Source organism: Electrona antarctica (genome assembly GCF_951216825.1).
Source record: "Electrona antarctica genome assembly, chromosome: 16".
In the NCBI taxonomy this organism is placed as follows: Eukaryota; Metazoa; Chordata; class Actinopteri; order Myctophiformes; family Myctophidae; genus Electrona; species Electrona antarctica.
In genome coordinates this window covers 592,112-610,281 of record NC_136797.1, presented here as the reverse complement: position 1 = coordinate 610,281, position 18,170 = coordinate 592,112, and the positions used below count along the sequence as shown (strand labels likewise).

Here is an 18,170-nt window from a genome sequence, read left to right as displayed (position 1 = left end):
GGCTCAGGGTTAGAGTGACCGGATGGTAACCGCAAGGTTGCTAGTTCGATCCCAGGCTCCCCCAGAGTTAGTGTCAAAGTGTCCTTGAGCAAGACACTGAACCCCTGATTGCTCCTGATGTGCTGGTTGGTGCCTTGCATGGTTTCTGCCGCCATCGGTGTATAAATGTGTGTGTGAATGGGTGAATGTAATGCACAATCTATGTAAAGGTGTGTGAATGTGTGTGTGAATGTGTGAATGTAATGCACAATCTATGTAAAGGTGTGTGAATGTGTGTGTGAATGGGTGAATGTAATGCACAATCTATGTAAAGGTGTGTGAATGTGTGTGTGAATGTGTGAATGTAATGCACAATCTATGTAAAGGTGTGTGAATGTGTGTGTGAATGTGTGAATGTAATGCACAATCTATGTAAAGGTGTGTGAATGTGTGTGTGAATGTGTGAATGTAATGCACAATCTATGTAAAGCACCTTGGATGAAGGCGCTATATAAATGCACCATTTACCATTTACACAAGATGACTTCAGGTCAAAAAGACCTTTTCATTCTGCGATGTTATCATATTTCAGTTACTTATCGTGCATGTATTGTTTTTATTTTAGTTCTTATTTAGTTCAGTCGACGGAAAGGTTTTTTTTGGTAATTCCGTTAGTTCTTGTTAACTCTTTCCTCTCTCATTCCGTTAGTTCCCGTTAACTCTTTCCTGTCTCCTGCACAGCGACGCGGGCTCTGCTGCACGATGTGCATCCCAGCAGGCTGCAGCCGCCCGACGCAGCCGGCTGCGCAGGCCGCTACTCGCCCTGCTACGGCGAGGAGGAGGGGGCAAGGCCGGAGAAGGGCGGGGCCACCAGCCCTCACGTCCGCTGTCGGGTCGACATCAAGCCCGACGCCATGGCGGCGGCGGCGGCCGCCAAACACCAGAGGCAGCACGGGGGAGGGGTGAGTTATACTGTACGGGGGAGGGGTGAGTTATACTGTAAGGGGGAGGGGTGAGTTATACTGTAAGGGGGAGGGGTGAGTTATACTGTAAGGGGGAGGGGTGAGTTATACTGTAAGGGGGAGGGGTGAGTTATACTGTACGGGGGAGGGGTGAGTTATACTATAAGGGGGAGGGGTGAGTTATACTGTAAGGGGGAGGGGTGAGTTATACTGTACGGGGGAGGGGTGAGTTATACTATAAGGGGGAGGGGTGAGTTATACTGTAAGGGGGAGGGGTTCCAGGCTACTTGGACCCTGACTCTGGGCCTGACGGTCTATTGTTTTAACCCGCAGCCTGACGGCCTATTGTTTTGACCCGCAGCCTGACAGCCTATTGTTTTAACCCGCAGCCTGACGGCCTATTGTTTTAACCCGCAGCCTGACGGCCTATTGTTTTAACCCGCAGCCTGACGGCCTATTGTTTTAACCCGCAGCCTGACGGCCTATATTTTTAACCCGCAGCCTGACGGTCTATTGTTTTAACCCGCAGCCTGACGGCCTATTGTTTTAACCCGCAGCCTGACGGCCTATTGTTTTAACCCGCAGCCTGACGGCCTATTGTTTTAACCCGCAGCCTGACGGCCTATTGTTTTAACCCGCAGCCTGACGGCCTATTGTTTTAACCCGCAGCCTGACGGCCTATTGTTTTAACCCGCAGCCTGACGGCCTATTGTTTTAACCCGCAGCCTGACGGCCTATTGTTTTAACCCGCAGCCTGACGGCCTATTGTTTTAACCCGCAGCACGGGGGCAGCGCTCGCAGCCTGACGGTCCCTCGCCACTTCTCCTACTCCTCCCGGGCGACGCCCACGGCCACGCCCACAGACTCGCTGGGCCGCGAGTACCGCCGGGCGGCGGCGGCCACCGGGGGGCGCTACTCGTCCCGCAGCATGCCCAACACCTCCTACCTGCAGCAGGTGTGTGGCAGCCTTGATTTCCTCGACTAAAATTACGACGTCGCCGACTGCCTTTTTTTCACTGACGATAAAACTAAATGGAAACTAAATTAAAACTAAGCTTAGATGACTTAAACTGAGACTAAATGTACTGACAAGTTCGTCGACAAATTAAAAACTTGACCAAAATGTTAGGGTAGTGGACAAGAGATCCAGTGTAAGTCATTTTACACTTGGTTGCACGCTGAAAATAGCCGATCTACAAGCTCAAAAGGCGTCGCAGCGCGACGCGTTGTGAGCTTGTAGATCGGCTATTTTCAGCAAATGTAAAATGAGCCATTATGAAGGCATCAATAAGGCCCGACTAGACTAAGACTAAATGAAAACTATTCAAAAGACTAAAATCTAAATTTTTCCGTTGCAACCTCAACGCTGCAGCAGGTCGCCGCGGAGGTCGCTGGCAGCGTGCAACGGATGGCTTCGCCCGGCGACTACTACGACTTCACCGCCGGGGAACGCCCGACCACGCCCGGCGAATACTTTTACACCGAGGAGTCGCCCAGATACGTGAGCGCCGCCCCTCCTCCTCCCAGGTTAGACCCCTCCCCCTTCCAGGGATAGACCCCTCCCCCTTCCAGGGATAGACCCCTCCCCCTACCAGGTTAGACCCCTCCTCCTCCCAGGTTAGGCCCCTCCTCCTCCCAGGTTAGACCCCTCCTCCTCCCAGGTTAGGCCCCTCCTCATCCCAGGATTAGACCCCTCCTCCTCCCAGGTTAGACCCCTCCCCCTTCCAGGGTTAGACCCCTCCTCCCAGGTTAGGCCCCTCCTCCTCTCAGGGTTAGACCCCTCCTCCTCCTAGGTTAGACCCCTCCCCCTTCCAGTGTTAGACCCCTCCCCCTTCCAGGGTTAGACCCCTCCCCCTTCCAGGGTTAAACCCCTCCTTCCAGGTTAGAACCCTCCTCCTCCCAGGTTAGACCCCTCCCCCTTCCAGGGTTAGACCCCTCCCCCTTCCAGGGTTAGAACCATAGAGTATATAAAGGATAGAGACCGAACTGGAGCGTTAGCCCCGCCCCCCCGCTATTCGTTCAGTGGAAGTTGCTCAGTGGCGTTTTGAGCACCCGGAAGACTTCCGGAAGTATAATGATAACTCAATGGCTCGAGCGAGCGGAAGTTTAGCCTAGCCCCGGACCTCAATTTTGAGGTCCGGGCTTTTCACGTGACGTCATGAACGTCCGTCCACTTCCATTAAGTGCTGCAATTCCACATTTCGCCAGTAGGTAGTGGCATCTTCAACGTTGGAGTGCCTCACTGGCCCCTTGGTTAGAACCCTCCCCCTTCCAGGGTTAGACCCCTCCCCTTCCAGGGTTAGACCCCTCCTCCTCCCAGGTTAGACCCCTCCTCCTCCCAAGTTAGACCCCTCCCCCTACAAGGTTAGACCCCTCCCCCTACCAGGTTAGGCCCCTCCCCATTCTAGGGTTAGACCCATCCTCCTCCCAGGTTAGGCCCCTCCCCCTTCCCGGGTTAGACCGCTCCCCCTTCCAGGGTTAGGCCCCTCCTCCTCCCAGGTTAGACATAGTTTGGGATTTTTCGTTTCGAGTTTAGTTTTAGTTAGTTTTGACTTATTTATTTTTCTAATTCAGTTAGTTTTAGGTAGTTTTTAGAGCGGCCTTGCTAGTTTTTATTTATTTTTGTGACAACGCTTAGTTTGGGTTTAGTTTTCATTAGTTTTACTTTAAGTTTTTTGGGCCCATTTCAATCCAGGCGGATAAGTCAGGTTCAGGGTTGAAAAGGACCAGAGTGAGTATCGTGTAATAAAAAGAAAAGATAGCATTTCAAATGAAGGATATCACAGTTACAGATGAAGCCTATAAATATAGTTAGTGGTTAGCTCAACCGTCTGGAAGGCTAGGCTGCTAAGCCACCCTAGCTTTTGTCTATAGTTTCAGTTAGTTTTGTGATCACACACTATCGTCTTTCTTTTCATTTTCTGGTTTTTATTTAGTTTTTATTAACGGAAATGTTTTAAAATTTTCAATTTTATTTTTTTGTTTTTTTTCTCGTTAGTTTTAGTTATAATAACATGTCCTCCTTCCAGGCCGAGCTCGTACTTCCCAGAGGAATGCTTCATGGCCGGACAGAACTTCACTCCCAAAGTATGCTACGTGCAGGTAAGGTTAGAACCGCCTACACCCCTCGTATGAGACGCAGACAGGTTTCTGAACTGCCTACACCCCTCGTATGAGACACAGACAGGTTTCTGAACCGCCTACACCCCTCGTATGAGACGCAGACAGGTTTCTGAACCGCCTACACCCCTCGTATGAGACACAGACAGGTTTCTGAACTGCCTACACCCCTCGTATGAGACGCAGACAGGTTTCTGAACCGCCTACACCCCTCGTATGAGACACAGACAGGTTTCTGAACCGCCTACACCCCTTGTATGAGACACAGACAGGTTTCTGAACCGCCTACACCCCTCGTATGAGACACAGACAGGTTTCTGAACCGCCTACACCCCTCGTATGAGACACAGACAGGTTTCTGAACCGCCTACACCCCTCGTATGAGACACAGACAGGTTTCTGAACTGCCTACACCCCTCGTATGAGACGCAGACAGGTTTCTGAACTGCCTACACCCCTCGTATGAGACACAGACAGGTTTCTGAACTGCCTACACCCCTCGTATGAGACGCAGACAGGTTTCTGAACTGCCTACACCCCTCGTATGAGACACAGACAGGTTTCTGAACCGCCTACACCCCTCGTATGAGACGCAGACAGGTTTCTGAACCGCCTACACCCCTCGTATGAGACACAGACAGGTTTCTGAACCGCCCACACCCCTCGTATGAGACACAGACAGGTTTCTGAACCGCCTACACCCCTCGTATGAGACACAGACAGGTTTCTGAACCGCCTACACCGGCGCCTGCCCGCTAACCCTAACCCTAAACCTCTTTTTTTTCAGGAAATGAAAAATATATGTTAAAATTAATAAAACATTATATTTTTAAAACAATTTGCAATACTGCCTCATCAAAGTTGGTGTTGTGACTTTAGATATTGTCAATTACATCCATGAGAGGGAGAGAGGGGGTGGAGTTAGCTGCTTTAGCAGACAGTTTGAGGGTCCAATGGAGTTGAGAGGTTTTGTCCAATGCGTTTTTTACTACTTTCCATTGGTTCAACATTTTCGAAACAACACACAAAGGGTGTTCAATAGCACTGATTTATGAAACATCACACAGACGTAAAGGGTGTTCAATAGCACTGATTTATGAAACATCACACAGACGTAAAGGGTGTTCAATAGCACTGATTTATGAAACATCACACAGACGTAAAGGGTGTTCAATAGCACTGATTTATGAAACAACACACAGACGTAAAGGGTGTTCAATAGCACTGATTTATGAAACAACACACAGACGTAAAGGGTGTTCAATAGAACTGATTTATGGAAGAAAATCAAAAACTTCAAAAATGGAGTTATGAGGTTTCCTCCCAATTATATTATATTTCATTGCATTGCATTGTATTATATATTATATTATATTAATTATATTATATATTTGGATATCGCCCACCGATGCGTTCAGGACCCACGGACGCGCGCGGTGCACGCCGTGCCCAGCGTGGTTGGGATGGGGTCAATGGGGTCGCCCTACTTCGCCGAGATGGAGCCGCCCTGCTTCCACCCGCTGTACCCGCCCCCCTCCGCCGCCTACGGCAAACCGCCGGGAGGCGAATCCTCGGGCTTCGCGCCGTCCTCCTACATCGTCCAGACGCCGCCCGGGCCGACCGCCAGGACGTTCTTCGGAGGGGACGACCCGCGGACCTATCAGATCCAGACGGCTCCGCCCAGGCTGTACTACCAACACCCCCCCGCGGGGGGCGGGGCCGACGCCTACGGCCGCGCCCTCCCGCCCGAGCACCACTTCCCGGCGCGGGCGTACTACACGGAGGGGCGGAGACACGCCCGCGTGGTCCAACCGCAGAGCGACGAGTGGTACGGCTCAGAGGCGGGGTCGGGCTACTCCACAAATCCCCCGGCTTCCTACGTGTCCCAGGTAACTATAGGGTTAACGATGTGATGATGAGAGACCCAGGTAACTATAGGGTTAACGATGTGATGATGAGAGACCCAGGTAACTATAGGGTTAACGATGTGATGATGGGAGACCCAGGTAACTATAGGGTTAACGATGTGATGATGAGAGACCCAGGTAACTATAGGGTTAACGATGTGATGATAGGAGACCCAGGTAACTATAGGGTTAACGATGTGATGATGGGAGACCCAGGTAACTATAGGGTTAACGATGTGATGATGGGAGACCCAGGTAACTATAGGGTTAACGATGTGATGATGAGAGACCCAGGTAACTATAGGGTTAACGATGTGATGATGAGAGACCCAGGTAACTATAGGGTTAACGATGTGATGATGAGAGACCCAGGTAACTATAGGGTTAACGATGTGATGATGAGAGACCCAGGTAACTATAGGGTTAACGATGTGATGATGAGAGACCCAGGTAACTATAGGGTTAACGATGTGATGATGAGAGACCCAGGTAACTATAGGGTTAACGATGTGATGATAGGAGACCCAGGTAACTATAGGGTTAACGATGTGATGATGAGAGACCCAGGTAACTATAGGGTTAACGATGTGATGATAGGAGACCCAGGTAACTATAGGGTTAACGATGTGATGATGAGAGACCCAGGTAACTATAGGGTTAACGATGTGATGATGGGAGACCCAGGTAACTATAGGGTTAACGATGTGATGATAGGAGACCCAGGTAACTATAGGGTTAACGATGTGATGATGAGAGACCCAGGTAACTATAGGGTTAACGATGTGATGATAGGAGACCCAGGTAACTATAGGGTTAACGATGTGATGATGGGAGACCCAGGTAACTATAGGGTTAACGATGTGATGATGAGAGACCCAGGTAACTATAGGGTTAACGATGTGATGATGAGAGACCCAGGTAACTATAGGGTTAACGATGTGATGATGGGAGACCCAGGTAACTATAGGGTTAACGATGTGATGATAGGAGACCCAGGTAACTATAGGGTTAACGATGTGATGATAGGAGACCCAGGTAACAATAGGGTTAACGATGTGATGATGAGAGACCCAGGTAACTATAGGGTTAACGATGTGATGATGAGAGACCCAGGTAACTATAGGGTTAACGATGTGATGATAGGAGACCCAGGTAACTATAGGGTTAACGATGTGATGATGGGAGACCCAGGTAACTATAGGGTTAACGATGTGATGATGAGAGACCCAGGTAACTATAGGGTTAACGATGTGATGAAGGGAGACCCAGGTAACTATAGGGTTAACGATGTGATGATGGGAGACCCAGGTAACTATAGGGTTAACGATGTGATGATGAGAGACCCAGGTAACAATAGGGTTAAAGATGTGATGATGAGAGACCCAGGTAACTATAGGGTTAACGATGTGATGAAGGGAGACCCAGGTAACTATAGGGTTAACGATGTGATGATAGGAGACCCAGGTAACTATAGGGTTAACGATGTGATGATGAGAGACCCAGGTAACTATAGGGTTAACGATGTGATGATGAGAGACCCAGGTAACTATAGGGTTAACGATGTGATGATAGGAGACCCAGGTAACTATAGGGTTAACGATGTGATGATAGGAGACCCAGGTAACTATAGGGTTAACGATGTGATGATGAGAGACCCAGGTAACAATAGGGTTAAAGATGTGATGATGAGAGACCCAGGTAACTATAGGGTTAACGATGTGATGATGGGAGACCCAGGTAACTATAGGGTTAACGATGTGATGATGGGAGACCCAGGTAACTATAGGGTTAACGATGTGATGATGAGAGACCCAGGTAACTATAGGGTTAACGATGTGATGATGGGAGACCCAGGTAACTATAGGGTTAACGATGTGATGATAGGAGACCCAGGTAACTATAGGGTTAACGATGTGATGATGAGAGACCCAGGTAACTATAGGGTTAACGATGTGATGATGGGAGACCCAGGTAACTATAGGGTTAACGATGTGATGATGGGGGACCCAGGTAACTATAGGGTTAACGATGTGATGATGGGAGACCCAGGTAACTATAGGGTTAACGATGTGATGATAGGAGACCCAGGTAACTATAGGGTTAACGATGTGATGAAGGGAGACCCAGGTAACTATAGGGTTAACGATGTGATGATAGGAGACCCAGGTAACTATAGGGTTAACGATGTGATGATGAGAGACCCAGGTAACAATAGGGTTAAAGATGTGATGATGAGAGACCCAGGTAACAATAGGGTTAAAGATGTGATGATGAGAGACCCAGGTAACTATAGGGTTAACGATGTGATGATGAGAGACCCAGGTAACTATAGGGTTAACGATGTGATGATGGGAGACCCAGGTAACTATAGGGTTAACGATGTGATGATGGGAGACCCAGGTAACTATAGGGTTAAAGATGTGATGATAGGAGACCCAGGTAACTATAGGGTTAACGATGTGATGAAGGGAGACCCAGGTAACTATAGGGTTAACGATGTGATGATGAGAGACCCAGGTAACTATAGGGTTAACGATGTGATGATGGGAGACCCAGGTAACTATAGGGTTAACGATGTGATGATGGGAGACCCAGGTAACTATAGGGTTAACGATGTGATGATGGGAGACCCAGGTAACTATAGGGTTAACGATGTGATGATGGGAGACCCAGGTAACTATAGGGTTAACGATGTGATGAAGGGAGACCCAGGTAACTATAGGGTTAACGATGTGATGATAGGAGACCCAGGTAACTATAGGGTTAACGATGTGATGATGAGAGACCCAGGTAACTATAGGGTTAACGATGTGATGATGGGAGACCCAGGTAACTATAGGGTTAACGATGTGATGATGGGAGACCCAGGTAACTATAGGGTTAACGATGTGATGATGAGAGACCCAGGTAACTATAGGGTTAACGATGTGATGATGAGAGACCCAGGTAACTATAGGGTTAACGATGTGATGAAGGGAGACCCAGGTAACTATAGGGTTAAAGATGTGATGATGGGAGACCCAGGTAACTATAGGGTTAACGATGTGATGATGGGAGACCCAGGTAACTATAGGGTTAACGATGTGATGATGAGAGACCCAGGTAACTATAGGGTTAACGATGTGATGATGGGAGACCCAGGTAACTATAGGGTTAACGATGTGATGATAGGAGACCCAGGTAACTATAGGGTTAACGATGTGATGATAGGAGACCCAGGTAACTATAGGGTTAACGATGTGATGATGGGAGACCCAGGTAACTATAGGGTTAACGATGTGATGATGAGAGACCCAGGTAACTATAGGGTTAACGATGTGATGATGAGAGACCCAGGTAACAATAGGGTTAAAGATGTGATGATGAGAGACCCAGGTAACTATAGGGTTAACGATGTGATGAAGGGAGACCCAGGTAACTATAGGGTTAACGATGTGATGATAGGAGACCCAGGTAACTATAGGGTTAACGATGTGATGATGAGAGACCCAGGTAACAATAGGGTTAAAGATGTGATGATGAGAGACCCAGGTAACTATAGGGTTAACGATGTGATGATGGGAGACCCAGGTAACTATAGGGTTAACGATGTGATGATAGGAGACCCAGGTAACTATAGGGTTAACGATGTGATGATGAGAGACCCAGGTAACAATAGGGTTAAAGATGTGATGATGAGAGACCCAGGTAACTATAGGGTTAACGATGTGATGATGGGAGACCCAGGTAACTATAGGGTTAACGATGTGATGATGAGAGACCCAGGTAACAATAGGGTTAAAGATGTGATGATGAGAGACCCAGGTAACTATAGGGTTAACGATGTGATGATGGGAGACCCAGGTAACTATAGGGTTAACGATGTGATGATGGGAGACCCAGGTAACTATAGGGTTAACGATGTGATGATGAGAGACCCAGGTAACTATAGGGTTAACGATGTGATGATGGGAGACCCAGGTAACTATAGGGTTAACGATGTGATGATGAGAGACCCAGGTAACAATAGGGTTAAAGATGTGATGATAGGAGACCCAGGTAACTATAGGGTTAACGATGTGATGATGAGAGACCCAGGTAACTATAGGGTTAACGATGTGATGATGAGAGACCCAGGTAACTATAGGGTTAACGATGTGATGATGAGAGACCCAGGTAACTATAGGGTTAACGATGTGATGATGAGAGACCCAGGTAACTATAGGGTTAACGATGTGATGAAGGGAGACCCAGGTAACTATAGGGTTAACGATGTGATGATGGGAGACCCAGGTAACTATAGGGTTAACGATGTGATGAAGGGAGACCCAGGTAACTATAGGGTTAACGATGTGATGATGAGAGACCCAGGTAACTATAGGGTTAACGATGTGATGATAGGAGACCCAGGTAACTATAGGGTTAACGATGTGATGAAGGGAGACCCAGGTAACTATAGGGTTAACGATGTGATGATGGGAGACCCAGGTAACTATAGGGTTAACGATGTGATGATGGGAGACCCAGGTAACTATAGGGTTAACGATGTGATGATGGGAGACCCAGGTAACTATAGGGTTAACGATGTGATGATGGGAGACCCAGGTAACTATAGGGTTAACGATGTGATGATGAGAGACCCAGGTAACTATAGGGTTAACGATGTGATGATGGGAGACCCAGGTAACTATAGGGTTAACGATGTGATGATAGGAGACCCAGGTAACTATAGGGTTAACGATGTGATGATGAGAGACCCAGGTAACTATAGGGTTAACGATGTGATGATGAGAGACCCAGGTAACAATAGGGTTAACGATGTGATGATGGGAGACCCAGGTAACTATAGGGTTAACGATGTGATGATGGGAGACCCAGGTAACTATAGGGTTAACGATGTGATGATGGGAGACCCAGGTAACAATAGGGTTAACGATGTGATGATGGGAGACCCAGGTAACTATAGGGTTAACGATGTGATGATGGGAGACCCAGGTAACTATAGGGTTAACGATGTGATGATGGGAGACCCAGGTAACTATAGGGTTAACGATGTGATGATAGGAGACCCAGGTAACTATAGGGTTAACGATGTGATGATGGGAGACCCAGGTAACTATAGGGTTAACGATGTGATGATGGGAGACCCAGGTAACTATAGGGTTAACGATGTGATGATGGGAGACCCAGGTAACAATAGGGTTAACGATGTGATGATGGGAGACCCAGGTAACTATAGGGTTAACGATGTGATGATGGGAGACCCAGGTAACTATAGGGTTAACGATGTGATGATGAGAGACCCAGGTAACTATAGGGTTAAAGATGTGATGATAGGAGACCCAGGTAACTATAGGGTTAACGATGTGATGATAGGAGACCCAGGTAACTATAGGGTTAAAGATGTGATGATAGGAGACCCAGGTAACTATAGGGTTAACGATGTGATGATGGGAGACCCAGGTAACTATAGGGTTAACGATGTGATGATGAGAGACCCAGGTAACTATAGGGTTAACGATGTGATGATGGGAGACCCAGGTAACTATAGGGTTAACGATGTGATGATGAGAGACCCAGGTAACTATAGGGTTAACGATGTGATGATGAGAGACCCAGGTAACTATAGGGTTAACGATGTGATGATGGGAGACCCAGGTAACTATAGGGTTAACGATGTGATGATGGGAGACCCAGGTAACTATAGGGTTAACGATGTGATGATGAGAGACCCAGGTAACTATAGGGTTAACGATGTGATGATGAGAGACCCAGGTAACTATAGGGTTAACGATGTGATGATGGGAGACCCAGGTAACTATAGGGTTAACGATGTGATGATAGGAGACCCAGGTAACTATAGGGTTAACGATGTGATGATGAGAGACCCAGGTAACTATAGGGTTAACGATGTGATGATAGGAGACCCAGGTAACAATAGGGTTAACGATGTGATGATGAGAGACCCAGGTAACTATAGGGTTAACGATGTGATGATAGGAGACCCAGGTAACTATAGGGTTAACGATGTGATGATAGGAGACCCAGGTAACTATAGGGTTAACGATGTGATGATGGGAGACCCAGGTAACTATAGGGTTAACGATGTGATGATGAGAGACCCAGGTAACTATAGGGTTAACGATGTGATGATGAGAGACCCAGGTAACTATAGGGTTAACGATGTGATGATGAGAGACCCAGGTAACTATAGGGTTAACGATGTGATGATAGGAGACCCAGGTAACTATAGGGTTAACGATGTGATGATAGGAGACCCAGGTAACTATAGGGTTAACGATGTGATGATGAGAGACCCAGGTAACTATAGGGTTAACGATGTGATGATGAGAGACCCAGGTAACTATAGGGTTAACGATGTGATGATGGGGGACCCAGGTAACTATAGGGTTAACGATGTGATGATGGGAGACCCAGATAACTATAGGGTTAACGATGTGATGATGAGAGACCCAGGTAACTATAGGGTTAACGATGTGATGAAGGGAGACAGTCATTGGATTATTATTCAAGTTCGTTTTTTCATGTCATGTGAAAAGCAACAAAATTGACACTTTTGTCGACCACTTGCACCTCAGCATCCATATTTGGAGGGGGAGCCAAATATCACCAGTCAACCAATCGACGTCATGCATTTCCTCACCTGTCACAGGCCACTCCCACCAGAGTCAACCAATCGACGTCATGCACTTCCTCCCCTGTCACAAGCCACTCCCACCAGAGTCAACAAATCAACGTCATGCATTTCCTCCCCTGTCACAGGCCACTCCCACCAGAGTCAACAAATCAACGTCATGCATTTCCTCCCCTGTCACAGGCCACTCCCACCAGAGTCAACAAATCGACGTCATGCATTTCCTCCCCTGTCACAAGCCACTCCCACCAGAGTCAACCAATAAACGTCATGTATTTCCTCCCCTGTCACAGGCCACTCCCACCAGAGTGACGCACTGGAGCGCCGTCCCGTGCGCTGAAGCTCCTCCCCCTCCACGGATGGGCGTCGACGCCAAGTCCTACTCGCGGTCGTGGGACGACATCCTGTCGTCGCACGCCGAGAGGGCTGGGGCGGGGCCACACCGCGGGGGGGCGGAGCCACACCGTGGCCAGAGCTACGACAACCTTCTGGACCCCAGGAACAACCTCCTGGACCCCAGGAAGGCTGCGGCGGCCGCCGATCTTCACCCCGCGGACGACGGCGACCACAAGCCTGTAAATGAGATAAGAGCCCCTACGGCTGTGCCGTTTGTAGATTAGCTAAGAGAGACCATACGAGGGTGCTGTGTGCGTGCGTGCGTGCGTGTGTGTGTGCGCACGTGTGCGTGTGTGTATGTGTGTGTGTGCGTGTGTGCGCGTGTGTGTGTGTTTGTGTGTATGTGTGTGTGTGCTTGTGTGTGTGCGTGCGTGTATGCGTGTGTGTGCGCACGTGTGCGTGTGTGTGTGTGTGCGCGCGCGCGTGTGCGTGTGTGTGTTTGCGTGTGTGTGTGCGTGTGTGCGTGTGTGCGTGTGTGTGTGTTTGTGTGTATGTGTGTGTGTGCTTGTGTGTGTGTGCGCGTGTGTGTGCGTGCGTGTGTGCGTGTGTGTGTGTGTGTGTGCGTGTGTGTGTGTGTGCGTGTGTGTGTGTGTGTGTGTGTGTGCGCGCAACAAGCTTCAATTTTTCTTATTTATTTCTTGCGTTGATCTCCTACCCCCCCCCCCCCCCCCTCCTCCTCCTTCCCTTTCTTTATTCCTTATAAATAAATAACACAATGGGATCAACTGCACAAAACATTATTTCACACACCTGTTTTGTCTTACTTGTAAGAACAGGGATGGGTATCGCTAGGAATAGATGTGAAAATAAAGATTAATGTGACTGTGATTGTGAATCTGAAGGGTGCATGCTTTTGGTTAGACATACCATTGGTCCGATATCTCAAACCCTCACCCTAACCTCCCACGGGGGCAGCACACCTAAACCTAACCATAACCCTCTCCCAACCCTTAACGCAACCCTCAGCAGCCTTAATCCGGTCGTTTTAACGCACCCCTCACCAACCTTAATCCGGTCGTTTTAACGCACCCCTCACCAACCTTAATCCGGTCGTTTTAACGCACCCCTCACCTACCTTAATCCGGTCGTTTTAACGCACCCCTCACCAACCTTAATCCGGTCGTTTTAACGCACCCCTAACCAACCTTATTCCGGTCCTCTTAACGCACCCCTCACCAACCTTAATCCGGTCGTTTTAACGCACCCCTCATCAACCTTAATCCGGTCGTTTTAACGCACCCCTCACCGACCTTAATCCAGTCGTCGTAACGCACCCCTCACCAACCTTAATCCGGTCGTTTTAACGCACCCCTCACCAACCTTAATCCGGTCGTCCTAACGCACCCCTCACCAACCTTAATCCGGTCGTTTTAACGCACCCCTCACCAACCTTAATCCGGTCGTTTTAACGCACCCCTCACCAACCTTAATGCAGTCGGACCAATGCTATGTGTAACCAATGCTATGTCTAACCAAAGTATGCGTCCCGACTCACCAGCGCCACCAGCGCCAGCGTCCGGTGGTGGTCAACCTCTCCAGCTCTCCCAGACGCTACGCGGCTCTCTCCATGTCCGACAACTCTCTGATCGACAAGAGCCCCACGTCGTCCGAGACGGCCAGGAGCGTGTCCGGCCGCCACTGGTTCGTCACGCCGGAGATAACCATCACGGACAACGACCTCCGGCCCGCGGGGGGGGCGCGGTCCTCCGAGCCGGAACGCTCGGCCAGCTGGGACGTCCTGGACTCGCGGCGCGACGCCGAACAGCGCGGTGGCGGAATGTCCTGCTTTGCCTCCGCCTCGCCATGCAGAGACAAGACGCAGGTCAGTGGTTCCCAAAGTCTGGTCTGGGGACCCCCAGGGGTCTTTGAGGGAGTTCCAGGGGGTCCCCAGCCAAATGATAGTTATAGGAACCAAGTGGACACTTATGGGTCTGTAACTCTGAGTCTAACAACATGTTACACTAACTGAGTCTCTATTGGTCCAGGACAACATGTTAGACTAACTGAGTCTCTATTGGTCCAGGACAACATGTTAGACTAACCCTATCCATATTGGTCCAGGACAACATGTTTTAGACTAACCCTAACCCTATTGGTCCAGGAGAACGCCTCGTTAGACTAACCCTAACCCTATTGGTCCAGGAGAACGCGTCGTCGTTACAGCAGAGTCTAGAGCAGCTGGATGAGCTGCTGGCCGACCTGGTGACCGACTACAAGCCTCCGAGTCGACGCGCCAGCGAAGACATCCTGGACCAGCTGAAGAAACTCATCGACGAGGAGGAGGCGGCCTCCATGTCCAGGTAACCCTGAACCCTAAACCCTTATGCCCTAAAGTTTAGGGCATAAGGGTTTAGGGCCTAACCCCTTATACCCTAAACCCTTATGCCCTAAACCCTTATACCCTAAACCCCTATGCCCTAAACCCTTATGCCCTGAACCCTAAACCCTTATACCCTAAACCCTTATGCCCTAAGCCCTTATGCCCTAAACCCTTATACCCTAAACCCTTATGCCCTAAGCCCTAAACCCTTATACCCTAAACCCTTGTGCCCTAAACCCTTATACTCTAAACCCTTATGCCCTAAACCCTTAGGCCCTAAACCCTTATACCCCAAACCCTTATGCCCTAAACCCTTATACCCTAAACCCTTATGCCCTAAAACCTTATACCCTAAACCCTTATACCCTAAGCCCTTATACCCTAAGCCCTTATGCCCTTATACCCTTATTGGAATCAAATGGACCCTTATGGGTCTGTAACTCTGAGAGTGTACGAACCATTTGTACACTCTCAGAGTTACATTAACATTGATTTTACAATATAAATTGTGGGTCCCAGAGATAGAAATGCCATTAAATGGGGGTGCCTCAGGAGGCCCGAGGTCTGCAGGCACGATGCCTCAGGAGGCCCGAGGTCTGCAGGCACGATGCCTCAGGAGGCCCGAGGTCTGCAGGCACGATGCCTCTGGAGGCCCGAGGTCTGCAGGCGATGCCTCTGGAGGCCCGAGGTCTGCAGGCACGATGCCTCAGGAGGCCCGAGGTCTGCAGGCACGATGCCTCAGGAGGCCCGAGGTCTGCAGGCACGATGCCTCAGGAGGCCCGAGGTAATAATACTAATAATCCCATTGGTCCTTGTCCAGGAATGCGGAGCCTCTAATAATAACACTAATAATCCCATTGGTCCTTGTCCAGGAAGGCGGAGCCTCTCATAATAACACTAATAATCCCAATGGTCCTTGTCCAGGAAGGCGGAGCCTCTTCCGCTGGACAAGCAGCCGACGTCCATCCGGAGGATGAACCCTGAAGCGTTCCGAGACGACGCAGACTCCGCCTCCATCGGGGGAGGGGGCGTGGCCTACCCTGACTCCGCCTCCATCGGGGGAGGAGGGGGCGTGGCCTCGAGCGACGGCCTGAAGAGCGCCGACGAGTGTTCGCCGGACCAGAGCCCTGACGAGGACGACACCATGATGTGCTCCAACAACCGGTCAGTACGCTACCGCTAACACTACCGCTACCGCTAACACTACCGCTAACACTAATGCTACCGCTGACACTACCGCTAACACTAACACTACCACTACCGCTAACACTACCGCTAAGACTAACACTACCGCTACCGCTAAGACTAATGCTACCGCTGACACTACCGCTAACACTAACACTACCACTACCGCTAACACTACCGCTAAGACTAACACTAACACTACCGCTAACACTAATGCTACCGCTAACACTACCGCTAAGACTAACACTACCGCTACCGCTAAGACTAATGCTACCGCTGACACTACCGCTAACACTAACACTAACACTACCGCTAACACTACCGCTAAGACTAACACTAACACTACCGCTAACACTAATGCTACCGCTGACACTACCGCTAACACTAACACTACCACTACCGCTAACACTACCGCTAAGACTAACACTACCGCTAACACTAATGCTACCACTAACACTAACACTACCACTACCGCTAACACTAACACTACCACTACCGCTAACACTACCGCTAACACTACCGCTAACACTAACACTACCACTACCGCTAACACTACCGCTAACACTACCGCTACCGCTAACACTACCGCTAACACTACCGCTACCGCTGACACTACCGCTAACACTACCGCTAACACTACCGCTAACACTACCGCTACCGCTAACACTACCGCTAACACTACCGCTAACACTACCGCCAACACTACCACTACCGCTAACACTACCGCTAACACTACCGCTAACACTACCGCTAACACTAACACTACCGCTAAGACTAACACTACCGCTAAGACTAACACTACCACTAACACTACCGCTAAGACTAACACTACCGCTACCGCTAACACTACTGCTAACACTAATGCTACCGCTGACACTACCGCTAACACTAACACTACCGCTAACACTAACACTACCGCTAAGACTAACACTACCGCTACCGCTAACACTACCGCTAACACTAATGCTACCGCTGACACTACCGCTAACACTAACACTACCGCTAACACTAACACTACCGCTAAGACTAACACTACCGCTAACACTACCGCTAACACTAATGCTACCGCTGACACTACCGCTAACACTAACACTACCGCTAACACTAACACTACCGCTAACACTAACACTACCGCTAAGACTAACACTACCACTACCGCTAACACTACCGCTAAGACTAACACTACCGCTACCGCTAACACTACCGCTAAGACTAATGCTACCGCTGACACTACCGCTAACACTAACACTACCACTACCGCTAACACTACCGCTAAGACTAACACTACCGCTACCGCTAAGACTAATGCTACCGCTGACACTACCGCTAACACTAACACTACCACTACCGCTAACACTACCGCTAAGACTAACACTAACACTACCGCTAACACTAATGCTACCGCTAACACTACCGCTAAGACTAACACTACCGCTACCGCTAAGACTAATGCTACCGCTGACACTACCGCTAACACTAACACTACCACTACCGCTAACACTACCGCTAAGACTAACACTAACACTACCGCTAACACTAATGCTACCGCTAACACTACCGCTAAGACTAACACTACCGCTACCGCTAAGACTAATGCTACCGCTAACACTACCGCTAAGACTAACACTAACACTACCGCTAACACTAATGCTACCGCTGACACTACC

At 49.2% G+C, this 18,170-nt stretch overlaps 1 protein-coding gene across 1 annotated transcript in view; it reads left to right on the top strand.

Moving 5' to 3' along the window:
* LOC306940275 (apical junction component 1 homolog) overlaps positions 1 to 18,170 on the top strand; it is a gene marked incomplete at both ends in the record, with an annotated part of 40,464 nt that overhangs the window by 6,615 nt on the left and 15,679 nt on the right. Inside the window, 9 exons of the mRNA XM_079525297.1 lie at positions 721 to 941; positions 1,723 to 1,896; positions 2,314 to 2,468; positions 3,971 to 4,043; positions 5,480 to 5,950; positions 12,896 to 13,177; positions 14,497 to 14,820; positions 15,141 to 15,298; positions 16,243 to 16,482. Of these exons, the coding sequence (XP_079381423.1) occupies positions 721 to 941; positions 1,723 to 1,896; positions 2,314 to 2,468; positions 3,971 to 4,043; positions 5,480 to 5,950; positions 12,896 to 13,177; positions 14,497 to 14,820; positions 15,141 to 15,298; positions 16,243 to 16,482 (2,098 nt within the window). The remainder of the gene's footprint in view (positions 1 to 720; positions 942 to 1,722; positions 1,897 to 2,313; positions 2,469 to 3,970; positions 4,044 to 5,479; positions 5,951 to 12,895; positions 13,178 to 14,496; positions 14,821 to 15,140; positions 15,299 to 16,242; positions 16,483 to 18,170) is intronic.